The 26,734-nt window shown below is 38.5% G+C and overlaps 1 protein-coding gene across 2 annotated transcripts; it reads right to left on the reverse strand.

Moving 5' to 3' along the window:
• Nucleotides 1–445: 445 nt before the first annotated feature.
• On the reverse strand, nucleotides 446–26,603 carry skic3 (SKI3 subunit of superkiller complex). 2 transcript variants are annotated; one of them, XR_008300831.1, is made up of 42 exons: nucleotides 26,528–26,603; nucleotides 26,195–26,287; nucleotides 25,119–25,262; nucleotides 23,915–24,006; nucleotides 23,752–23,827; nucleotides 22,125–22,268; nucleotides 21,820–21,918; nucleotides 21,607–21,715; nucleotides 21,246–21,386; nucleotides 20,950–21,051; nucleotides 19,519–19,643; nucleotides 19,318–19,404; nucleotides 19,129–19,232; nucleotides 18,915–19,041; nucleotides 18,428–18,607; nucleotides 18,215–18,339; nucleotides 17,876–18,126; nucleotides 17,222–17,324; nucleotides 16,913–17,095; nucleotides 16,280–16,424; nucleotides 16,095–16,173; nucleotides 15,702–15,763; nucleotides 15,550–15,606; nucleotides 15,394–15,462; nucleotides 15,212–15,286; nucleotides 14,337–14,478; nucleotides 13,777–13,870; nucleotides 13,593–13,670; nucleotides 12,501–12,625; nucleotides 12,274–12,397; nucleotides 11,951–12,175; nucleotides 11,212–11,284; nucleotides 10,689–10,742; nucleotides 10,480–10,591; nucleotides 9,244–9,372; nucleotides 8,711–8,835; nucleotides 7,652–7,816; nucleotides 6,243–6,395; nucleotides 2,652–2,782; nucleotides 2,043–2,172; nucleotides 1,227–1,349; nucleotides 446–733 (listed from the first exon to the last, which is right to left on the reverse strand). XR_008300831.1 is itself a non-coding variant. In XM_026931419.3 (41 exons), the coding sequence occupies exons 1-41, from the start codon at nucleotides 26,591–26,593 to the stop codon at nucleotides 1,278–1,280; spliced, it is 4,770 nt and encodes a 1,589-aa protein (XP_026787220.3). In that variant the 5' UTR covers nucleotides 26,594–26,603; the 3' UTR covers nucleotides 446–1,277. The 2 variants fall into 2 exon arrangements, 1 of the variants encoding a protein (XP_026787220.3); XM_026931419.3 differs by having other exon boundaries at nucleotides 446–1,349.
• Nucleotides 26,604–26,734: the final 131 nt, after the last annotated feature.

Here is a 26,734-nt window from a genome sequence, read left to right on the forward strand (position 1 = left end):
TCTTTTTAAAACCTTCCTCTGCTTTGTAGGCATCAATTAGCTTCATTTTCAGATCCTCAGTCAGCTGTTTAGAGGGAACCAACCTTGTTTAGTGTTAGCAAAAGTTTTGAGTCAGAGAATTTATTATGCTCATAAAGACAATTATTCTCATACTTGACCTGATTCTCAAGTCAATTAAGGCCTAACAGGTTAATTAAGTTCTGAGACTTACAACTTGAAGGCTGTCCAAACTTTTGCACATGCCATCAAATATGCATCAAATATAAAGTAAGTGTGCACTAACATTTGCAAAAAATAGTTTGCTGCAGAGGGTGTGCTCCTCCAGAGAAAGAAGAAGCAAGGATATACAAATATATTTGTATATGAAGAGTGTAGTGGTAAAGAGTCAATCAAATGTTTCTATCTGATCAGATATCTCTAACAACGCCACCACAAACAAGAAAACTCTCAGTTTTTCCTCTTTTGTTTAATTGCTTTACTGGACAAAAAAAAAAAGCATACAGCCCACTGTAATTTGAAAGAAACAAAATTCATCATAATGAACTACTTTGTGTCTCTTTTGGTATATGATCAAAGTGCTTGAGATGTTCTCAGAAGTTTGGTATTAGATCCATTTTCATCTCTGTGGAACATCCATGAAGCATTTGTAAAAGGAGAAATGAGAAAGGGGTTGGCATTGTGGGTTGAATAGTTCTTGGCTGCGGTTCTCTGGATCGATGATATGAATCTGGTGCTGTGAAGGAGAAAGTGCACTCATATTTCATACAGCTATTGGCCATTGTGCTCTTGTACTCTTATTTCATTGGCAGCATAAAGCTTACAGGGGAAAAAAACACAAGCCTTATGCTTTGGCAGAGTCTGCTTTAATTAAAGCAAAAACTCTTATTGTACTGATTTTATATGCAATATCACAAGCAGCATTTTGCCTCCTTTACTGTGCTGTGTTAGTATTTAGAAGTGCTTTAGGACTACTAGCCATTACCAGTTGATGGCAGCTCTGATCATCTTAGTTTTTATTTCTCAATTTTAGGCACAAAACAAGTCAAACCCAAGGACTCTCATAATTGTGAATTAAAAGGGATCAGCTCATTAATAGTGCTTTATTAGGCCTAGAAAGGTTTTAGTGTAGCTAATAGCTGCATTCATAGGCATGCTTGTTAAAAAGGTAAGACATTTTAAAGAGAAGGAGGCAGGATTGAGAATGTAGCTGATGTATTGGCTCTTGCATGGCAGGGTGCTGATGGTCCTGAGTAGATGAGATTGGGAGGCAGTGAGGCTCAGGGGTACAGCTGTTTATGGAACTCTAGCAGCCTGAAGTCTCCTGCTGCTTCAGCTTCCATCATCAGGGTCTACAGAAACAACAACTCATGGTCAGAGCATGCTATAAACTAAAAATGAGGAAAAAAGCAAACAATTATAGTGAGGAAATGATCTACATTAACAAGTGGAGGCAAGTAGAGATGCCTTCTTCCCAATGATCGGTTGGATGTAAGTGGTCTAAATCATGCCTCATTTATAGAGCTTGGGGTACCACTAAGACCAGACTTTTTCTTAAAGCAGATATTTTATTGATATCTGCTATAATGCGAGGAGAATTGATTACAAAGTAATACAAATATTAGAAAGTGCGCCGATATTAGAAAGTAATGTGATTTTGTGGAGACTCCTTCCAAAAATGCTAAATATCTCCTCACAGAAAACTTTACACTATCAGTGATTACATGTTTTTAAACCCATTTATGCGTACATTACTATAGACACAAAACCATACTAAAACAAGCTTATTAATAAAAAACTTGCCAACAACACTGTCAGATTAATCAACAACTTCTGTATCTACACCTATGGAGGTGGGCTAGACGCTGATTTCATTTCCCACTATTTCAGTTTTATGTGATTTACATAATCAACTGGAATTCCTGCATTGCCCTTCTTGTGAGTCATTCACTTCTGTGAGATTAAAACTAAGTAATGTGTGTTGCCCTTCTTATGGGTCAAATCACATCTGTGAGATTAAAACTAATTAATGTGGGTGTCCTTACATCTATCAGCTGCAGGTCGTCTTTGGCATGAAGGTGGCGTAGGAGGTACCAGCGAGCCACTCCTGCTACGGTTTTCACGTCTTTTGAACTCGATCCGTACACAATCTTCTCCAGCAGACGCCGTGTCTCCCTGGGGAGAATGAATTGACATTCATAAAGCAGTAAAACCAAACCTGAGAGGAAGCCAATGAGTTTAGTTCAATATTTATGGCACCTGCATGCAAGTTTTATTGGCTGGCTAAATTGCTCTTTCAGTCAAACAGCCAAAAGAATAAAGTGAGCTTAAAGCTAGTCCTCTCTAAGCAGGTGCGTTATGACTTGGCTTTAGTGCATCTGTGTGTCTGACGTCAGTTTTGTGTGTTGAGGAAAACTTATTACTAGGGGTGAGCTGTATACTTGCAGTAATGAGTCAACTGGTAGAGATCAGTAGAACACCCATGTAGTGATTTTCAGATTTCAATAAAACTGTGTATACTGTGCTATAGACACTTGCTTAAAAAAAGCTTAAAAATATGATGAAAAAATTAAAATATAAATATAAATTGGGCTAAATTGCCCACTTGTGATCACTGCTCTGCAGCAGCTGCTCAGCTCTTCTCCATGTGTTACCTGGCTCCCATCTTGATGGAGAACTGGAGCAGAGCCTGGAAAAGTGAAGCCACAGGACACGGACCCAGCTTCAGCACCTCAGTACAGGCTTCACGAACAAGACTGCTCCATTCCACTCCTCCAACTCCAGCCTAGTGTCCACACATACACACACACACACACACACACACACACACACACACACACACACACACACACAAAGAAAAAAACAAACTGGAGTTAATCACTGCAGTCTGCACACAAGGTCATCTCAGTAATTTACAGTATTTACTTACTTACTGTAATTATCACTTACTGCTGAATTATTGTCTAACTATGAGCTGTCTTTCCATAGGGAAATTCTAAAAAAAAAAAAACCCTAATCTCCATTTGTAATCCCTTTATAATTAATACATAACCCATCAACTGTGGTTATAACAAGCTACTAAGCATACACCTATCCATAGTACTTAACTTAACAATAAGCTGAAGAAAGTAAAGTAAGAGCTACATTTGGCTGGTTTTCCTCCATCTCCATCAAAGACATTTTAATCAAGAGATTGCTTTGGAATGAGAGGTTCTAATTTAATTACAGGGATAAAGCTGGAGTCAGCCTAAACACAAGACAAATTGGGCCAGTACAGGAGGGATAATTACTACACTATGCAAGTGTGGGGGAAAAAAAGACAGCAAGGGAAACGATGCCATGTTGTGTTCAGATGACATAGTGTTGAAAAGCCTCATGTCCCTCACTATGCCCTGCTTGTGAGAATTTAAAAAACATTATGGAAAGGGGTATAAACAGAGAAAGTAATTCATGAACATTAGGGCTGTAATGATAAACAAAAATCAAACTGGATACAATGTGATATGGTGGTGTCCAGATTCAATTCATTTTCAATACAGCAAAAATAAGCATTATCTGAATATGTGCCTTAGGTTTTATTTAAAATAATATTAAGTACAATAATTGAATCTTGACAATGAAACAGTGTTTGCATGACCCATTCAGACTCCTAGCAGCGTATAATAAAGAAAGAAAAGAAAGAAAAGCTGTACATTAAACATGACTAATTAAATATTAGCTCACTGGCCAGGTTTTCGTTGGTGTGCAGGGTTGCCAAGTCTCAGCAAAATTTCCACCTCAAATAATTCTCAAAAACGGCACAAAAAGACCTGGTGCTGGCCTGAAAAAGGGGCATGCATTGTGACTTAATTTTTTTTTTCCCACATGCAACCAAAACCAGCTCAATTTGTTGTGAAAACAGTGCACCTGCCAACCCTCCTGGTGTGATTCTCAAGGCGGTGTGTATGAAGTCACACAGCTCTCTGTAGCTCCAACATGTTTTTGAATCCAGCATTCTTTATTATACAGAGTTATCTCTGTTCAATCTGCTGCTGTGAATTCCCAATCGCCATGGTGATTTTTTTTTGGCCCTAACAGAATTAGTCAGGAAATGTGGTCTTAAAGAGAGCATTGTAACTGTAACCGTTTTATAAATGCTAGGGTTCAATATTTAAGTAGATTTAAGCTGACAGACATTCACCCTGCTTATGTACAGCTTAAAAAGGTCATCCACTTTTAGAGCATTTTTTTCTACCAGAACATGACTGAAAGGTGCTTTTAGCACCTCTGCTAATGGCACACAGTGGGCAGGCGTCATCAATCCTCTGTAATCTCCCGACTGATGAGTGAGAGGACGAAATCCCCACGGATGTCCGTGATGCAGCATCATTTGTACTTTCCTTTTGCTTTACTGTCAGCAACACGAATAGGGCTTTCCTTTCTAACCACAGGAGACAACAGACACTGTTTACTCTGTTCTCCTGTCTGTGGGTCTATCTCTCATCCTAGCCATGTTTAAACTTCTATGCAGCAGTGTGCGTCCCAAAAAATATCATGTAAAGACTGTGTGCAAAAGCACACACTGTATTTTATCTATTTTAATGACATTCTGATACTTTAGGCAAAATTCACAACACACATAAGGCCTTAATACTACCTCTGAAGTCAATAATAAATTTAACATTTTTAAATAGTTAATTTATTTTTGAATAGTCAAATCATTTTGATATTTTCAAGACTTGAAAATTATTGTTCACCAACAGTCTTAACGCAATATGACAGTGCTTGAGCAATTTTGGCAAGAAGAATGGGTGAAAATATCAGGATCTTGGTGTGCAAAGCTGATAGAAACAGAGTTCCTGTAGCTGGTACTGAGTACTGACAAAAGGGGTGAATACAATGTTTGTTTTCTTATTTAATTAACATTTGTGTCACAATAAAAATATTTTGCACCTTCAAATGTTAGACATATTATGTAAATTAAATGGTAAAAATCCCAGTTAAGTTCATTTAGAGCTCTAAGAGTTTTGTAACACTACAAAATGTGGGAAAAGAGGGGTGAATACTTATGCAAGACACTGTATGTTCCGATTATATTCACAGGTGTTTGGGTCAAATGTGTTAACACATATGAATACATTCTCTTGATTTATGATCTGTCAAACTTAGCAAGTGATAATGAGGAACAAAATCATTTATTATGGTATTTTTAACAGGTTCTGGTACCATTATATAAGTCACTGAGAATATGAGAGTGCAAATCAATACTTAAATCCCACTTGTCTCTAGCTTTGATTAATGTAAACTGGTTTTATGCTGTAATGTGTGGCAGGAGGGAATGGATGCATTTTCAAATTGTATATTCAGAGGTATTCATAGGTCATGATGATTTACAGTTCCTTCATCAATTTATAGTCACTTCATGGGCATGAAAGAAACATATTGAACAATTAATTATTCTACATAGATTGTTTACAATGGTATGAAAATGGCTGAGTTCATTATTTTGTCATATTTAATAATATCACAATGACAGAAATTAAATCTTCTAGGCCACATGCATACTCTCCATTCAGCAATTAAAGAATCTCAGACCTGTAATATTATTACTGAACAGTAATGCCTTCAAGGGGCTTCAGATTTTTTCCACTGTAATTGCTTTAGACATTGGTTATTAAACTCATTCTTTTTCTCCATGTCATGAACATAAGCAGTAGTAAAGAGCAGCAGGGAGGAGTTTCAAGATGGAAAATTGAAATAGGGCAAAGCAGCATGTTTATCTGTGGTTCTAATTAAGGTGTCTAGATTAATGTGCAATGCAAAAAAAAAAAAAAAAAAAAAAACACTGTGCAGTTTCCTGTTTATATTCAGAGCAAGCCATACACAGTGGCAGGCAGTGCATAAATGGCTTTTATTTTAAATTGTTTTAAACAGATTAGGGTTTGTAATGCATGTAAGCATTTTTATCGGTATTTGGGACTACTGGTTCATCTGTTCAGGCAGTTATAAAAAAAGAAGTGTGCAGAATCAGTGAAAAGAACTGCGTTTGAGCAGCCACTCTTTAATCTATCTTTCAATTTCAGCTATGATACAATTGTGGTGTGTTACCATAAAAAGCTCCCCAGCCCTGTCTGGCCACCCCACTTAAAATTTTCTGGAGGCTGCACTGTTATAGAAATGTAGGTCACACTCTGCTTGAGGTTAAAAAGTGCATAAAATGTGCATAAAATAAATCTGAGCCTTTCTCAAGGCAGGTGTGTACTCACCATGCAAGGGGTGAGAGAGAGCAGGGCAAGTCGCAGCAGGCTGCTGAGCTTCCCGCTGTAGTGACCGAGCTGAGAGGCAAGCTGCAGACTCTGTCTCAGAGCCACCGAGGCCTGTGCCAGCAAACCCTGAGAGCGGTACACGTCCGCCAGCCACTAACACACACACACACACAAAAGGAGAAATACAACTCTTAAAAAAGTTTTGTTGGATGTCACTTTAAAGTATATCCAAATTTCTATAAGAAATCATACAACACTTTTAGCAGCAGCACAAGTGCAAGTCTTGTTCTCTCAAGCAAATAAAATTAAATAAAAAATATAAAAGCATCTCAGTAGTACTAAAGCATGACAATGAACAGTGGTAAGAGTAGAGTGGACTATGAGCTGTGTTTGCTTTGTGATCAAGTGCGAGGGAATGAATTATCTCTTAACTCGTACAGCGCTGTAAACTTGCAGTAATTACAGTGAGCCAATGATTATATTATGTCCACAATACACATTTTAGAGGCTTGTTGCATCGCCGTACTGCACTACTTTGCCGAGCTGCATGCAGGTATCTTACCAACTAACCCCAGCATTTACGTGAAAGCCATTAAGCTAAAATAGGTATTCGCTGTATATTTGTCTTGCCCCTGTCTATTCATATGGTGATTAGCACAGTTTACCTTAAATGACCAACAGTATGTCAGCATCCTTTTGCAGTAGTATTCATGAGAACAGCTGAATGATTGGACTCTCAAGGTCATCATTTACTGTAAAACTAAACTATTTACTTAAGACTGTGTCTGGCCCAGCAAACATTTTTCCTTCTTTTAATTGCTTTTGAATTTTACCGTCAGCACAGATGTTAATTGGTGCAAGTGTCTCCAATTTTCCATTCATCAAAAGAGAACACAAGGTGAATACCTATATCAACATATCCCACCCACATGGTACTGTCGTGCTGAGTATGATTAGCTAACGTTCCAAAAAAATCTGCTGAGCGCAGGTTGTAAATTCCAGTATTAACAAATGCCAATGGAATGTTTTCTCTCCTTGGTCAGAAATGTTTGGACCTCCGGTGGAAAACAGCCATTAGTTGCCTCTTTATTAGACACAACGACCTTGTTGGAACAACTTGTACGTGTACAGAGCTTAATAGCTCATTTTCCCCCCTGCACAATTTGTGTTAACTCTACTCTAGTCTGGACAGTCTAGACATGACTGTCGGTTTCTGACCTCAGAACTGCTGTCAGATGGATATTCTTAGCCAACATACTGTTTCTCAATCCAGCGGTGACATAAACCACCACTCAGATTATATCTGGTCAGCAGTTGCCCTCTGGCGGTCCCTTTCCATTGACAGGTCACCAAAAAGTGGATTTGGTGTGTAGAGGGAGATTAGAGGATGTGTGTGAGGCAGTACTTACATGCCAAGCAGACACTGAGTTTGGGTTGGCCATGACAGCAGCACTCAGCTGGTCCAGCACTGTGGAGGGGATGCAGTCTCTGGCATCAGACAACAGGAGGCGCTCACACTGAACCTGCCTGAGCAACAGGAACACTGCAGGATGCTCAGGAGACACACTCAACACCTGCAACACACACAGACAGGCAGTTCACATACACAGACTTATCTACATTACTACTGAATATGTGTAATGTGAGTAAATAGGTTAGCTTGTGGGTTTGTGGTGGCATGATGGGGGTTGTGACACAAAGATCAATGACAAATTAAACTGAAACTATCAAACGGTAACCTTTTAACTTTACTTTGTATGTAAAAAGTGATAGAATTAGTTGATTGATTGGTAAATGTCATGTGATAAATGTTAGCAAACTACAGCTTAAGAGTTAGTTAGTTAGCTAAGGCATGTTTAGTGGCTAAAACATAAAACATCTTTAGGGCCCAATTATGTACATATGTTAGTAGTTTCCTTAGAAAACGATTTGGAAACAAAAACATATAGACATTAACTACTGTGTAGTTTAAAAATGTAATAATAGTTATTAAAATAATATTAGTTTACACTAGTTGAACTGTTAAAAAAATATACTTAAAAAATAACAATAAGAAAGAGCAAAATAACAATAGGTATATTCATATTTCACAAAGTGAAAAGCAAAATGCTCAGATGCTCACACATATATTATTATTATTATTATTATTATTATTTAACATTACTTATCATTTGACAAATAATTCAGGCTGAATTATTTAACATAATTCAAATATATATTATAAAGATGATAAAAACTGGCTGTGCTCGAGTGTGAAAGGAGGTGAGATCGAAAAGTGAGTGGAGGAACAGATGGAGAAGATTCACAGATACTATGGCTCTGACACATGACTCATCTCTGCTATAAAAGCCATACATATGTGGTAATGATGGCCAGTGCTTCTGTCTGCACCTGTGGCCCGAACAGACAGCTGATGAGAGACAGAATGAGTAGTGAGACAAAAAAAGAAAGAGAGAGAGCTAGAGAACCTGTGAACACAGGGCTTCAGCTTCAGCATACTGGCCGCTCTGTTTGAGTCCTGTCACAGTCTGCTGCATTACCCAGCCTTCCAAAGCCTGAGCCAAAAGCCCATCCTCTCTCTGCAGGCTTTTCACTGGAACACAGTGTACACACACACGCCCACGCACAAATTTGGTAATTTTGGTACACCTTCCTTTACCTCTGTCATTTTAAATCAAAAATGGCATCAAATTTCAATTGCTTAAAATATTTAGTATTAGAATGTATTAGTTGACATTGTAACAAATTTAACAAATTTATTAAATTGCATGTTTTTTTTTTGGATAAATGACCCCATTTATCCAAAAAAAAACACGCAATTTAATAAATTTGTTAGGTGACCAGAAGAACACAATGTGCGAACATTCAAATGTGGATTTTTTTTTGCCTTTAAATATATATATGTAACTTTGATTCATAAATTAAAAACATAATTTATATACCATGAAACTTATAAGCCTTACTGAATAACATGTTAGCAATAAATACACTGTTTACTGACCTTTCTCTGACACCAGTGTCATAAGCACTCTCTCTAGACCCTCTCTGCATGGGGAGGAGCCTGACAGGGCACATGCTACATTCTCTGTGTGACATGCAGCCATAAGCCCCGCCCACCCCGCAGGATCATCTGTATACAAGGGAGAAAGAATACAGAATTACAGAATTATATTCTCAAATGTCTGATCTTTTATACCAGCACTGAGCAATCTGAGCAATCAAAACATTCTAACAAAGAAACAGATTTACAGATTCTGTCTTGCTTCATGGGATATAACCATTTCAGTCAAGTGTTAGCTAAAAATCATTCTGTAAAATTATTCTGTCATGCTTGCTATTAGCGAATGAACTAATTGTGAACACTACTTCCTCTTTCATACTTTACTGCTCCATGGGAAGGTTCTGTGTGCTAAACAATCTTTACCCTGAAACTTGTAGGACTCAGTTTATATCAAAAGCAGTGTTGATTACTTGTGATTTCCTGCCTCCATAAAAGCTGACCCAAGACAAGTGCAGCTGAACCTGGAGTAATAGGGTAGCCCTCAACATGATGCTACCACCAGCATGCTTCACTGTGTGGATGGTATTCTCAGGATGATGACCAGTGTTGGGTTTCCCATAAATGTAGCACTTTAGGCAAAGGCCAAAAAGTTCAGTTTTGCTCTCATCAGACCAGACAACCTCTTCCCACATGTATGCTAAGTTTCCAACTTGCCTTTTAGCAAACTGCAAATGTGATTTCATATGCCTCACCACTCTTCCATAACAACCAGATTTGTGGAGTGTCCAGGCTATGGCTGTCCTTCGGATCTCTCCAGCGCCTTCAGAGTTAACTTTGACTTCTTGGTTGTTTCTCTGACTAATGTTCTCTTTACCCAGTCACTGACTTCTGGGGTATCACCTCCTCTAGACAGAGTCGTGGTTGTGCCATATTATTTTTATCTGACTGATACTTTTCCACCACTTTGTCCTGGACTTCATTTAACTAATTATGTAATTTCTGATGGCAACTGGTTGCTCCAGAACAAATTTAGGAGTTTCACACAAACAGTGAATACTTATGCAGTAACTATTACATAAGCTGAATAGACATTGCTTTACAGAGGACTAAAGAAATGCACAACAGTTGCCTAGCATGAATATATATTAGACCCTCTCTCCAAATATTACTATATAACACACATTCTTGTTGCACTTCTTGTCCTTAGGACAAACCATTAGTTACTCCTAAACCCACCTGGACAGAGCAGCACAGCTCTCTGGATGGTCTTTAGAGCATTTTTCCTTCTGTCTTCCCCAGAGTGTCTGCCTGAGGCCAACTGATTTACTCCACTGTACAGCAGTGCCCTCTAAAGACCAACACAGAAAGTATAAATGAGTAATGAGACAGTCAGGCTTCTTATTCTACTGCTTTATCTGTTAAAATTATTAGAAAATCAAACCCACCTTTCCTAGAGTCATGCTAGCATGACATGCCACACTACCTGCCACAGCTCCACCCTAAGAGAGACATAATGTTACTTGTGCAGGACTTTAGGCACTTACAATTAGTTTTATCCTTAAAGGAATACTTTAAGTCTAACGGAAGTATCACCCAAAATCTATCCTATAAATATATGGCCAAAACCTCATAAAATTCTTGCTTCAGACAACATAGTTAAACTACATAATTTATTTTTTGAAATCCACCATTTTGTAAAATATCAGGTATCAAGGGTATTCACAAATCCCCAAAAGAGTTTAAATTAGATTTAAATTTATATTATTATCTACATAATTCCAGCTTTCTGGTATAATCTTGGCTTCAAATAATGCTGACATAATGTTAACCTGACAAAGTGTGGCGAGGTTTTATACATTTTTATAGGAAACAGAAACTATGCATTTTAACTTAAATTGTCAAAATAATAGGAATTTAGTTAATACACATCACATCTTTTATATTTTAAAATGGCTCTGGTGTGCTTACATCAGCTTTGGTGGGACAGTACTGCGGCACCAGTCTGGACAGCAGCGCCCAGAGGGACGGATTTCCTGGGTTTCTGTCACAAGAAATGGTCAAACAGAAATGTCAAAGATTCAATATGCAATTAAATAATGATGTCACCAGTAACCTTTAAGGGTCTCCCCATAAAATAGATGATGTTCTGCTGTGAGTTCAAGTGCGCCATTTTGGATATTTAATCACTACTGATATGATTTAGACACAAAGAGCCTTAATTAATCAAACTGACCAGTGTACTGACAAGTGTACTCAAACCCACAAAGAAAAATGAACCTAATTGCCACTCATATTGTTCTGCTGGTTTTATATAAATATAAAGAAAAAAGAAAAAAGAAAAAGATGTGTTTTTAGAACTGTATTTGGTGATATGGTGAAGCTTTCTGTGAGGAGATCTAGATTTGCCATTTTTGGAAGAAGTGTTAGCGCTCTGTAAATGTCAGAAGTGCTGTGCTGCTGTTATAACATAAGACACACCAGAAATTGACTTGTTTATCTGACAGTGTAACTTTTTCTAGCACCAATGTTACCTGTTCAAAAAAAACGAATATAGCTAATATAGCTTTGACCCATTTACTGAAAGGTCCACCATCTCATATCTGCTTTATAAGCTTTAAGCAGGCAAACTGGACATTCCTCCAGTGTCTCCAATTTGGATAAGATCATAACGCTGGAAATGGTAAGTACCACCAGACTAAGCATGTACCTGAACACTGCCCGGGAAGCCTCTCTCTGTACAGCACTGTAGTTGCCCTGTAGGGCCAGCAGGGTGCAAGTGAGCAGGCAGTGTTCCTCCACAGCGCCCCTCAATGCTCCATCCAGCTTCAACAGCTCCGAGAGGGCAGCGCTGGCCAGGGTGGCATCTCCATGGACCAGGCCCAAAGCACACAGACACAGCAAACTCTCTGGAATTGGCTCCTTCAGCAACGAGCTGTGTGAAGAACACACACACAAGAAAGAGGAAGAATGATATCAGTAAACTCCAGCACTAGTAGTAATCTGTTGAGGCTGATGATACGAAGGGCTCACCATTTAAAGAGCAAAGTTTTGGCAGTGTCCATGTTCCCCAGTCTGTGCTGTAGTAAAGCCAGAGCTGTTAGTATATAGGCTTTTTCCTTCTCAGTGGAGGCCACTGCAAGAGCTTTCTCATAGGCTGGAACACAATAAAAAATGCCACGTACAAACACATACACAAGATAAGCTTAAAATGCACCACTACTAAACCACAGAATTAAAAAAAAAAAAACTACACTTACAATTAAAGCTCTCCTGCAGGCGTCCTGCTCTCAAGCAAGCTAGAGCCAGGCCTGTGAGATCATGCAGCTCCTCTAGTGATGTGGAAAAATAACAACGGACAGCCTCCTCCCACTGATCTGTGTCACTACAAGAGAAAGTGCTTATAAAATCATATCTTAAGAGAAAGTGCTCATAAAATCATATTTACTCTGTTTTATATGATCTGTTCCAAATTTTAAAACTTTTTACTTAAATGAATACTCCAGTATTTTCATCCTTATTTCCATCCTTGAAAAAGGTAGTGTACAGGAGATTACCACTGACAAGAACATGTTCTATATTGAGGAAAATAATCTTACTCAAAACTCACTCATTATAGAAGTCTAAGGGCAGTTTGAGACAGATGTGAGAAAATGTCTTACCAACACAGTTTTTATGTAGTTTTAGAGAGAACAATTTTGCACCAACAGACAAAACTACACTGGAACACACTCTTATTTTATTTATAATGAAATAGTAGTCCCATCTCTGAAATGATGAATAGAGCATTAAAGCTTAATTTGTTAAAGCTTTCTAGAAAAAAAAATGGGCATGGTCAAGCACTGGCTGCTAAGTGGAGAGGAAGTCGCGCAGGATGAGCAGGTAATGAGTGATTGTCTACACCTGTGTGTGGATTTTATGGCAGCTCCTCAGTAGGCTGCCAGATGCCAGAGAGAGACGGAGCCAACCCTACCTACCCTGATGTGACTGAGCTGAACTTGAGCTGAAGAACAGAACACGGCGATATGATTTTGTTTAGTTTCGCATGCCAAAAGGAATAGTGCAGAAAAGGCTGTTTAATAAAAAGATGAATAGCAGCACTCTCTCCATCCTCCTTTGTCCTCATTCTCCTCCACCCTGACCAGGGGTATCACACACATTTTTAACGACAGCCCAACAACTGCCCTTAGAAATATTAAACTAGTATCAGTTTTGAGTAAACAGGTTCTTCAGTTTTATTCTCAGTATAGCAAAACGTGTCAACATTCTCTGTAGTATTCTCCCATACCCATATCCTTTAACTACTAATTGCTACTAATGAAAAGATGTAAAGTGAAGTGTTTGTGAGTTACCTGAGAGCCCGAGCATAGCCTCTGAGAGCAAAGCTGAGTTCTTCTGTTTGTGGGCTGTTCTGGAGCAACTCCACAGCTCTAAGAGGAAGTATAAGGAGTGTAAGTGTGCATAGCTTTAAACTAAATATGCTCTACACATTACATGATCATATACAAAATTCATTTATTAGGACTGTGTGCCCACCTCTTATAGGCTCCAGTTGCCTGCTTTTTCAGCTGCATCTGTTCATTCAGGAAGCCCAACATCACAAAAGCTTCAGCATCTGTCTGAATCCTCTCTATATTTATAGAACAACGAATCGAAATCAGCTCTTGTTCCCTCCAACTTGTCAAATGATATTTCAAACAGAAGCAACTGTAGGAACAAATGCTACTGCCATAACCATAAGTTTACTGTGTGTACGATAACCAATATCAGCTGTATGGTGTGAATGGTATACCAACAGCTGCCAACTCAGCATAGAAAGCTTAAAGCAATAAATAAAAACCATATATTTACTAGTATTAATTCTTTATGACAATATCTTTGTGCTATGTATAGTGACTGAAAGATTTAACTTTAGTAAAATGCGTTCTGAAATACAAGTGTACAGCTTGTGAAACCCTTTTTGGTTGTTATTATTTTTATGCTACACATCAGCAAACTCCCAGACTTCTTAATGATTTGGCTCTTAAACTAATGGTTCTCTGAATGAGCAGCAGCACTGTGTCAGAGGAAAAAGTGATTATGTGTGTTGTACATACCTGTATATTTGGTTAAGGCCACCTGGGCAGCCGAGACAGCGTTCATCTGGACTATGTTGTAGCGGTACAGCTCTGAGTCTCGGTTACTCTTGTCCAGTAGAGTGGAACAGACCCAGTATGCATAACCCTTCACTCCTTCAGTCTAATGACCACAAGGCCATACAGCAATGTACATTACTAATGGCATTTATTAAGTTCTGTGTAAGCAATTAAACATAATGGAGCATTCTTTTATAGCAAAATAATCAATTACAGAGAGTTGTAATATAATAATAATAATAATAATAATAATAATAATAATAATAATAATAATAAATTATTTTCTAGAATCAGAATGCCCTGAAATGCTAGAAATGATTTATTTATTAAAGAATGACATCATACATTTCATCCATTTATAGTTACATTTAATATTATGGAACCTCTACAAACAAAGTTCTTGTTATCACGTACATTATAACAACTATAAACAATCATGAATTTTTCTTTCTTTCTAGATATTAAGATAAAAATGGAGTTTGTCATATTACCAAGAAACAGAACTGCCCTCAGTAGACTTAAAAGAACAGCTTCAGCTCTGACTGTTACAAAGCACTGACAATGAAGACTCTTTCAAAAATGCTAAATAAATAAAATCTCCCTACAGAAAATTTCACCATATCAACAATTACGTTTTTTTGTGAATTTGTTTATGTTGAGCATCTGCCAGTGTTACTAAGTGTTATAACGTATTGGAACAAGTGCATTAATATCAACCTGTGATTTCAATTCCTTCAGAGCTGCTGTTTTTAATCAACACCTTCTGACCAATCACAATCTAGAATTCAACAGTGCTGTGTTATAAACACTTATATAATATGGTAAGAAACTCTTACATGAGTGCTGAGCTCAGTGGTGTGTCTGAAGAGATCCATGGTGTCATAGCTTCCTACTGTCTCAGCAATGAATGCCTGTAGACCCAGTAAACAGAAGGGGTTATTCCTTGTGTTAAGTGGATGCCTAGGGAAACTACAGATCATGTCCTGGATGTCCTGTGTTGCCAGCATGTTCACTATACCTGTCCAATCCAACAGTTCACATACAACGGCTCCAGAGATTGAGCAATCTTGAAGGCCTCATGTGCAAGCTAAGGAGTAAATACGCATACTCTTAAATGTGTATAATAACATATATAACATAAGTACATAAATGTGAGTAATCAAGCACAATTTACCTCAATGTTGCCCTTCTTTAAATACAAAGTTCCAAGGTTTGTCCATGCTACAACATTCTAAAAACATATCAGGAATAATATCAGTGTGATGCTAAAGACTTCCTAAACTAAAGATGTTAAATACAGCATTGTGTTGCTAATCTTGCACTTACATTTGGTTCTGCTCTGATTGATTTAATGAAACTGTGCTGTGCAAGGGCAAAGTTTTCAATTCCTGAAAGATAAGAAAAATCTTCAGAAATTTTCACAAATCATAAAAATACAGAAGCGTAACCTGAGACGAATCTCTTACAGGAAAACAATTTAAACCACTAAACATAAGTGAATTGTTCAAATGATCACATTTACTTCTTTTAACAATGTTATTAGTGAGCACACTGTATTGTGTGTTTTGTGGTGGGTTGGGAACACTTTATGTTTTGCTGCTTTTTATTTTCCTTTGGTTACATGGACTGGATGCTTATCTTTAATTGACTTTTTGTACTTACAGTACTTAATTAAAGCCCAAGCACACCTTCATAACAATAACACCTTTCTTCATTTACCTTTAGTCATAGCCACCACCCCCAGTGCACTCCAGTATGTATGATTCCCACTGTCCAGCATGACTGCCTTTTTAACACACTAAACAAAACACAAATTAATTACAGCAAGTTTATATCAGTTTTCTGATATCGTATTTCACAGGAAGAGCTGAAAGAGCTGTTCCCAGGTCGGGGGGGGGGAATACCTGCAAGGCTTTCTCCAGCAGTGGCTGGACATCCTGCTCTGTAGATGTGGAAAGAAACAGCCTAGACTGGTGGTAATAGTTGAGGCCCAGGTCACACCACAGGCTTGGGGCTTCTGCCATCAGTTTAAGAGCACGGCCATAGCATCTGGAACACATGGATTACAAAATGTGAGGTGTGCTTTAGATAAACTACAGAGAATTAAGAAAGGAATTACTTTAATACTGCACACTGAATAGTGTCTGGTTCCTCCTATATTACTCATATTTTGTGCTACTAGGCCATGTACTTTGCTGTTCTGTGCGCTACAGTGCCCATGTCTTTTAATGTCTGTATTGTTGTTGTTATTCTGAAGATGCCAAACTATAAATAGAAGATATAATAGTTTATTTCTCATGACAATTATGGCAAAACATAACAAACATGTTTAAAATCACAGGTCTATTAAAAGAGCACTTCACCATTTTTCAACCTAATCTTTATGTACCGCCTCTGTAGTGTATATAGTGTTTATAATTACAACAGACAAGAATTTCAATACATACTTGTACTGAATGAATAACAGAAGCCCAATAACAATGTATATGGTCACATGACTTTATGAGTGTGATGTGCATGTATGTTGGGTGACCCACCTCTCCCCAAGACTGAGCAGCTGTTTCTGGTCCAGTGTATGATTCTTATCTGAAGGCTCTGCTCCACACAGCGCACCAGGCACCAGCACACAGATCCGGTTAGGAGAAACAGAACTGCATTTGGTACAAGCATCTCCCAGCAACTTCCACAGACATGAGAGATCTGCACGCTTCTGCACTGCCCTTCATACACATGAAAAATGACAACGTCAGAGTTTATTACAGACAATGACAATGTGATTTTCACCCCCTGTATAACAATACTGAGTGATATGATATGTGAGGTGAAAATATTCTCAGACATTTTACCTGAACAAATACTTAATGGCTTCTTGTATAAGGTCTACTGCTCTCCCATCAAGGTAGTCCTCCATTGCTGTTTTAGCCATGGCCAAAAGACATTCTCCAAGCCCTGACCAAAAGAAGAAAACGATTTATTTAGCAGCTATAGCTGGCCTACTTAGTTGGTCTGGGTGATAACAGGCAATATTTTTCAACAATATTTTTAGACTTTTAAAAAATGGTAAAAGTACACGTGATCTAAAAATGACTAAGATTTTTTTTTTAATGACCTTAATTCAAATATGTTACTGGAGCCTTGAGCATAAAGCATTTCAAATTTATTTATTCAAGTTTATTGAAACAAATCAGAACAATTAAGAGATGCTGTACTACAAACCAGTCTGGCTGCAAAAATAGCTAATGGTCTTACTATCCCATTAAAAGATCCATATAAATCACATTTCAAATCAATTATTTTCTAGCCAGCTCTCTGTCTTCATTTTGTTTGTCATGTCAGATGCTTTTCACTGCAAGATGGCAGGACATCAGGTGTAATTTGTACTTGACAGATCTGTACTGGCCCAAGTCCAATAATGAAAAACTACCTAAACCTGAACAAGAGGCCAGAACGAGAACGTAATTATCAAGAGCGACATAAAAAGAAAAGGAATAGACACCCACCCTTCAGAGCTGGCACATACTCTTCAGTTTCTATTATCTGCTGGTACTCCGCTGCCGCCTCTTTGTTCCTGCCCAGAATCTGTTTGATGGAGGCCATCTGGTAGAGGCTGTAGATGGAGCTGGGCTGCAGCATGTGGGCCTTAGCAAAAGCTTTAAGCGCAGCTGTAAAGCTGTGGCGGTTCAGGTAGGCCTCGCCTAAACACTCCCAACACACCCAGTCCTGAGGATCAGCCCGCAATGCTGCCTGCAGGCTGTAGCCAAGAACATTGAGATTAATGTTCAGAAATACCAGCTTGGCCTGACATACATAAAAGAGGTGTTAATAAGAATGATGCATACTCTGCAATAGCCTGCGCATGCTGGCCCACTTTAAGATGATACAGGCCTCTTCTCATCCAGGCCCATTTAGCTGAACCAGGAGTTGCTCTCTCTGTCACTGCCTGAAGAACTGCTAATGCAGAGTCCTAAACAATACAGAGGGTTAATAATTACAACATATCAGCTCCTCAATAAGGGTAGAACTATAATATGTGGGACACTCAGAGCACTAACCATGTCTCCCTGCTCCATGCTGAGGTCCACAGTGGCAGCTCCAGCCTCTGCATCAGTGGAGTCCAGCTCAAACGCTTTCTTGTAGCAGCCTCTAGCTCGGCCCTGGTCTTTGGCCACTTCCCTGTAGTAGTGACCCAGGTAGCGGAACACAGAGCCAAGATGGGGGTCCAGCTTCGCAGCCTAGAGGTACAGTGATGAGGAAATGTAGTCTAGTTAGCTTTAAGCTAAATAGTTACAATAGGCTGGAATACTCCAGAAATTGGCTCTATCTACTGCATCCAGGTCGTATGTTTGATTTTGGATAAACATAGTGGACCATAGTAATTGTGGCACATATACTAGTGATGCGGTGAATAGAAAATGGGTTCAGAAAATCTGGAGTATTCCTTTAGAGCCAGTGAATTTAGATGTAATCTAATTTATTCCAAAAAGACACCCAATTTTTTTGCACCCAGTGCAAAAAAGGCATAAAACTAAAGACATTCACCTTCAGCAGTTGAGTGTGAACTTTGCTCCTGTCCCTCCGTGTATCTTCCCCCATGTTCCAATAAAGCTGCCCCAGCAAGAAGTACAGCTCCCCACTCTCTGGCCTCTGAGACACAGCTTCAGTAAAACTATATGACGCAAAAAAACATGTAAACGTGTGTGTATTAACTGTATACATATGTTGAGGAAAATTGAGAAATAACAATAAAACATACCATTGCTCTGCCTGCTGGTACTCATTTTTAGCTCTATGTGTCAGTCCCTTTATGGTTAAACCTTCCACAGAGCCAGGATGCGAGCTCAGCAACTCAGAAGACACCTTTAAACAATCAAGTGGTTTTTTTTGTAATTACAGGACATACCAGTAATACAACTGAGACACAATACATGTTCATAAGATGTACCTGAAAGGCTTCTTCAAGCTTCCCCTTTTGTAAATAGGCTCTACCTTTTAACACTAACAGAGCAGGATCGTTGCTAGCATCTGGCATCTGAAAAATAGATGTTTTCTGTCATGCAACAAATGCAACAAAGTGGACCTACTGGAAAGCACAACAGAAGGCCATGAAGTCCAGGTGTCTCTAATTCTACAGCCAGTCCTTTACCTGAGAAAGCATTCCCAGAGCTTCATCTACACTCTGCTCTGTTCCAGCTCTCACCAGCGCCTCCAGCTTTACTCTCATCAGCTTCTGGGTCCAGTCTTCACTAAACCCTGCACACACCATCAGCCCTGAAACACACACAAGTGTCGTAGGATGCACAAGGTAAGACTGTTTTACTTTACTTGTACAACTCACATTAAATGGAGAATGGGTGTGCTTTCAAGAACTGTTTTTATTTCATCATGTATCATCAGGAACATGATTGTGTGAAATTTAGATTTAAAATGTCTTGCTTTCAGACTGTTTGTGTTAGGAGCATACATGCTGTACGTTAAGATTTGAATGAAACAGGAGCTCATTCACTGCAAAAAATGCCAGCAAGTGAAAATATCCTGAATATAGTCAAATTTATGTAGTATTTCCTATTATAAGATTACCATAAAATGTTAAACCTATTTAAACCTATTTCTAGCCTTTTTTCACTAATTTAAGCTTGAAATAATCTTGTTCTACTGGTAGATAATTTTGCTTATTTTAAGCATTTATTTCTAGAAAGAAGCGAAATTATCTGCCAATAGAATAAGAAAATGTAAAGCTTAAAATGAGCAAAATAGCTTTAATAATCTTGTATTTGGTTTACTGTAATCTTACAATAGGAAATACTAGATAAATTTGACTATATTCGAGATATTTTCACTTGGCAAGATGTTAGTTTTTGTAGTGTTATGGTTGTATATTAACGTTGTGATGCTGAATGACACTTTGCTAAGCTCCACCTACTTGGTTCCACAAAGGTGGAAGATTTACCATTTATAAATCAGTAATTTTGTGAAGCAATACATCCAAAATCACATAGAAGAGTAGAAAAATAAGGTGTCAAATATTGCCCCTCAGTTTACAGATTCTAGTTAAAGGGTCAGCAGCCTGATCAACTAGCAATCAGCGCAGATGACGTGGAAATAAAGGAGCAGTATCCTCCTGTACTTCAAGAAAATAAACGTATGTTCATATTCATTTTAAGGATAAAAATTATTGTTTTCCCACCATGTTGAATATTTCCAATGTAAACCAACCATGTCAGTAATTAGACTATTAGCCTTCTCCATGTCGCAAAAATTAGCTAATGCATTTGCCTCAATTACATGCCTTTTTATATTTAGTTATTTATTAGGCACAAAACAGTAATGAATTTATCATGTATTATACAAACACTTTGGACTGCTTGGAGTTGCACATCAGCATATTAGGATTATGGCGAGGTCACTCTCACATACACATACACAAACTTAAAGGAAAAGTCCTCCCTGAATAACTTGCATATTAATGTTTATAAGACATGTGTATATATTTCAACACACATATCTGTTTCAAGGTGGAGTTTTCCTTTAACTCCAGTGATATGTCATGTATGAGGAGCTGTGAGACAAGTTGTACCTTGGCTGGAGGACACAGCACTATCAGAGTATTTGTGCATTTTCAGCTCAGCCTGAGCGAGATTGTACCAGCCAATGACACTGGAGCGCATCCGTTTCAGTCCTGCAGACAAAGGCACACATATATTTAATACAAATAACTGTCTGTTTACTATCAGTTTTCCCTTACCTTTCCCAACACAAGGCAAAAACATAAGGTTGTTGCTGCTTTTCATACAGCCAAGAGATTCACACATTTACATTCTACCACACAAACAATTACATTTTATGACCACAAAGGTTTAACTGCATACTAACCAAGACCAAAGCTCTTGACAGCATCCTCATATTTCTTGTCCTGAAGAGCTTTTTTACCCAGACCAAAGTGGGCCAGTGAACTGACTGGGTCCAGTTCCAAGAGACGAGTGTAACAGCTGATGGCTTCTTCACTGCAGTGATCTACCATCAAACACAAAAGCACTATGTACAACCTCAGTAATAATTCAGCACATTTAATCATTCATTAACTGCATTTAACTTTGTTTAACTTTAATGAATGTTTTTAATGCTTAATGTTTGGGTTCTTTGTGAAGAAATTAAGCAAAAAAAAAATCACTGTTGTATCTACTAAGATTCAGGTTATTGCTATGCAAAGGTTTTAGTCATTGCTTTCCTTTACCTAGAAATAAATAATGCTCCCCTAGAACTTCCAGAGGATAAGAGTCTTTTGGGTAGAGGGACAGCATGATATCACACATCTCCTTCATCTTCACCACTTCATGAGACAGCTGGCAGAGAAATTTCAAGTTTGTACTGTATACTTCATTGTATTTCTGGTACCTAACATTACTAAAGACATATTATTCCAAAATATATATAAGGTGGTACTTACTTTTGACAGGCATTTAATGTAATCTTGGGTGAGTTGTTTATGGTCCTCACTAGGCACATTTTCTGTTAGCTGAAGAGCTTTTTCAAAAGCAGACAGGAGCTGAAAATTGAATATTGATCATTTGTACAAGCACATACCCAACTACATGAATATGTTCTAATAAATGGATTCAAAAGGTTAACCTGTTGCCTGAGAATCCTAACAAGGCAGCACAGTGTTTTTTAATGTAATCTCTATCTACAACATCTACCAGAATTTCAAATCAAAACCGTACTTCTGGTTTATGCAATTTGATAATAGCTCACATGTTGCTGTGTCTCGTTGTCCTGCTGTTCCACTGAGCCCAGGAGCAGCCTGATCATTTCTCTCCATAGCTCAACCAGCTCGAAGTTCTCAATCCCATCCTCTGCCTCTCTCACCTGAATGAGGCGCCGCCACACCCTCGCCACCTGCACATCACAACACAGCAGCAGTGACATCACACCAAAGCAACAGCCACAACACAGCACAGAAACAGCCACATCACACCACAGAAACAGACACATCACACCACAGAAACAGCCACATCGCACCAAAGCAACAGCCACAACACAGCACAGAAACAGCCACATCACACCACAGAAACAGCCACATCGCACCAAAGCAACAGCCACAACACAGCACAGAAACAGCCACATCACACCACAGAAACAGCACACAACAGAAACAGCCACATCGCACCAAAGCAACAGCCACAACACAGCACAGAAACAGCCACATCACACCACAGAAACAGCACACCACAGAAACAGCCACATCGCACCACAGAAACAGCCACATCACACCACAGAAACAGCACACCACACCAAAGCAACAGCACACCACATCAACAGCCACATCATACCACAGCAACAGCCACATCACACCACAGAAACAGCCACAACACACCAAAACAACAGCCACATCACACCACAGAAACAGCCACATCACACCACAGAAACAGCCACATCACACCACAGAAACAGCCACATCACACCAAAACGACAGCCACATCACAACACAGCAACAGCCACAGCGCACCACAGCCACATCACACCACAGAAACAGCCACATCACACCACAGCAACAGCCACATCAAACCACAGAAACAGCCACATCACACCACAGAAACAGCCACAACACACCAAAACAACAGCCACATCACAACACAGCAACAGCCACAGCGCACCACAGCCACATCACACCACAGAAACAGCCACATCACACCAAAACAACAGCCACATCACATCACACCACAGAAACAGCCACATCACACCAAAACAACAGCCACATCGCAACACAGCAACAGCCACAGCGCACCACAGCCACATCACGCCACAGCGCACCACAGCCACATCACACCACAGCAACAGCCAAATCACACCACAGCAACAGCCACATCACACCAAAACAACAGCCACATCACAACACAGCAGCAGCCACAGCGCACCACAGCCACATCACGCCACAGCGCACCACAGCAACAGCCACATCGCACCATAGCATCAGCCACATGCAAGACATTGTTTGGTACAAAATATTACATAAGGACGTAAGATTAGTGTTTAATTGTAATTGTAAACAATTTTCATTGTTGAAATTGAGTGTTTATTTAAAGCATTTTCTTATATAAAACTAGCCATAATCTTCCAGTGCCATTCTCAATGACAAATATATCAAGAACAGACCTACACACTCTTCAATTAAAAATAAAAAAAAGCTGAAAGACTGCCATTGCCAAATCCATATCAGTATACAAGTCTGAATTTCTTTTACCGAGTGTAACTTGCATGCAAACACTTTTGCATATGGCATCTTACAGCTTTTTCATCCAGAAACCGTGGGGGTGCAATCTTTTGCACTCACTTATTTATAACAATCAACACATCAGTTATCTGACTCTCGTTCCCATACCTGTAAGTAGTTCTTTTCTGTCTGATAGATGTCCACCAACTTCTTGCTTACTTCAAAGCATTTGACTTTATCTGAACTGAAAACACAGATAGATAAAACAATATATGACACAAGAAAATAAAAAATAAAATGAAAGAATCATATCTTAGCCAGGGATACTCACGTTTCATACAACGTTATGAGTTTTTGATAGATTTTAGGCAGCTCAGCCTTGAAGTCTGCTTGATCACTTTTTTCATACAGATTTGCTAGGCCCTGTAAAAGACATCCATGACAAGTTTCATTGTTGTGCATAAAAATGTGTTAAAGGCACAAAAGATCTGTGTACAGAGACTTTACTTTTTAGAAGTAACACATACATACACTTTTATTCATCTTTTTTTCACCACAGAACTTTGGTAATGTTGTTACACCAATCTATAGATGCTTTATTATTTCATCTCACACTACAGATTCACAAGTCCCTTTTTCAATTCTACATTTTTAATACAATACAAATATCAGAGAGTATTGGCAGATACCTAAACACATTATGTTATGCAAGACATTGGGGCATGATGTCAGCGTGTTTTAAGATTAGCTGTATCTAGGGGTGCAATATAAGGTTTCATATTTACCATTTATGTTAAATTATTTGTAGCTAATAAATGTCTTTAATGGAACTGTGCAACAGCACCACGAATGGTTGTGAGAAAAATTCACAGAATGGTATGAAGACTGTGGCTGATTTCTTTCTAGCCCAGAGTGTACATTTATTCAGACCACCAGTGACAGTTAAATCCAGGTTTGATCTCAATTTGGGCTGATATTTTTTAGCCCATGTCACTGACGCATCCTTAACACGACATCAGCAGTGACTGAGAAAGTGCATGTGAGACAGAGCAGGTGTAATGAATGTGAACAAGGTGGATTATTTACTCTATTATCCTTTTCCCCAAAATGACTTTCAGGGAGAAATTAAATGTAGATGGACTAAACACATAATGTTCAATGAAAGCACAAATTACACAAAAGGCCAAAAAAAAACAACTATTATATAAATATAGGTTTTTTTTTTTTTTTTTGAACAAAACGGCTGATTATCTGCCTTTAAGTGTGTGTAATAATTTGCCTCCCTTCATTCTTATTATGCCATCACTCTTGTGATATAATGCATTGCTCACCCTTAATAGCTTCACTGTTAAGCTACTGATAGATAGATATTTGATTTTAGCTCATCGAATTTGCTTATATTTCTCACAATGCTAATGCCTGGTCCAACAGAAAACTTTTGTTTTATGAATTACTACATTTATCTGGGAAAACAATGGTACTGATGTAATGTAATAGGATAATATATGAAGCCGGTTGCAGTATTTAGTACCAACCTGCCACGCAAGCAGCTGCTCAGGTTCGAGCTCTGCAGCTTTCCTGTAGGCTGTTTGCGCCTGCTCAGGCTGCTCCAGCTCACTCGCTGCAACTCCAATAAACACCCAGGCATTGTAGTTATTCTTCTCAAGCTTCAGAACAGCCTTTAGGAACACATGTTTCATGTATTCATCTTGTGCAATAAGCATTGGTTCATTAAAACACTGTGACTGTAGTGATAAATCATCACATGCATCATCAACACTGTGGTGATAAATCATCACATGCCTCAACACTGTGGTGATAAATCATCACATGCATCATCAACACTGTGGTGATAAATCATCACATGCCTCAACACTGTGGTGATAAATCATCACATGTATCATCAACACTGTGGTGATAAATCATCACATGCCTCAACACTGTGGTGATAAATCATCACATGTATCATCAACACTGTGGTGATAAATCATCACATGCATCATCAACACTGTGGTGATAAATCATCACATGCCTCAACACTGTGGTGATAAATCATCACATGTATCATCAACACTGTGGTGATAAATCATCACATGCCTCAACACTGTGGTGATAAATCATCACATGTATCATCAACACTGTGGTGATAAATCATCACATGCATCATCAACACTGTGGTGATAAATCATCACATGCATCATCAACACTGTGGTGATAAATCATCACATGCCTCAACACTGTGGTGATAAATCATCACATGCATCATCAACACTGTGGTGATAAATCATCACATGCATCATCAACACTGTGGTGATAAATCATCACATGCCTCAACACTGTGGTGATAAATCATCACATGTATCATCAACACTGTGGTGATAAATCATCACATGTATCATCAACACTGTGGTGATAAATCATCACATGCCTCAACACTGTGGTGATAAATCATCACATGCATCATCAACACTGTGGTGATAAATCATCACATGCATCATCAACACTGTGGTGATAAATCATCACATGCCTCAACACTGTGGTGATAAATCATCACATAAATCAACACATGAATTATCAACACTGTGGTCACTTCAGGGGGAATTTGTCTCACCTTGCAGTGTTTCAGGGCTTCTTTAAACTCCTTGTTTTTGATAGCATCTCTGGCACTTTTTAGAGCCGATTTTACTTCTTTATTTGACATTGTCTATAATAACACAAGGAAAATAATCAGTGTCATCTGACTGTGTGTAAAAATCTGTAAAACTTATTTGCAGAACGTCGGCCAAATAATTTTATTCACTATTCGCTGTGTCATTCAGCTAACTGTCCAGTAAAACAATTAAGCTAAACAAATATATATTTCTGTATTTTTTTTTCCAAAGCATTTTTTTCTGACACGCTAAAAGACTAACTTAATATCAAAACATTTGCATTTCATTCTCACCACAGTGCACAGCTGCTTCCGTGCACAACTGCAGACTGCGCATGCGCCGCACCATGCTTCCGTCATCACCCAGCGACGACTGTAACTCGCAAAAAAAATAAATAAATAAATTTTTACACGCATTTAAAACATTGTCAAACTTTTGTGTAAAATATATACTGCTAATTTTCTGCGTTTTAAAAAAAGTGCACCTTAGTTGCAGTCTCA

Source organism: Pangasianodon hypophthalmus, chromosome 24 (assembly GCF_027358585.1).
Source record: "Pangasianodon hypophthalmus isolate fPanHyp1 chromosome 24, fPanHyp1.pri, whole genome shotgun sequence".
NCBI lineage: Eukaryota > Metazoa > Chordata > Actinopteri > Siluriformes > Pangasiidae > Pangasianodon > Pangasianodon hypophthalmus.

Excerpts from the sequence above, each read along its gene's own strand:
- skic3 (XM_026931419.3), bottom strand. The coding sequence starts at position 26,593 with ATGACGGAAGCATGGTGCGGCGCATGCGCAGTCTGCAGTTGTGCACGG. Across the intron at positions 23,828-23,914 it reads CTCATAACGTTGTATGAAAC|TTCAGATAAAGTCAAATGCT; the intron begins GTGAGTATCCCT and ends CTGTGTTTTCAG. Across the intron at positions 10,743-11,211 it reads ACTGTCCCACCAAAGCTGAT|GGTGGAGCTGTGGCAGGTAG; the intron begins GTAAGCACACCA and ends TGTCTCTCTTAG.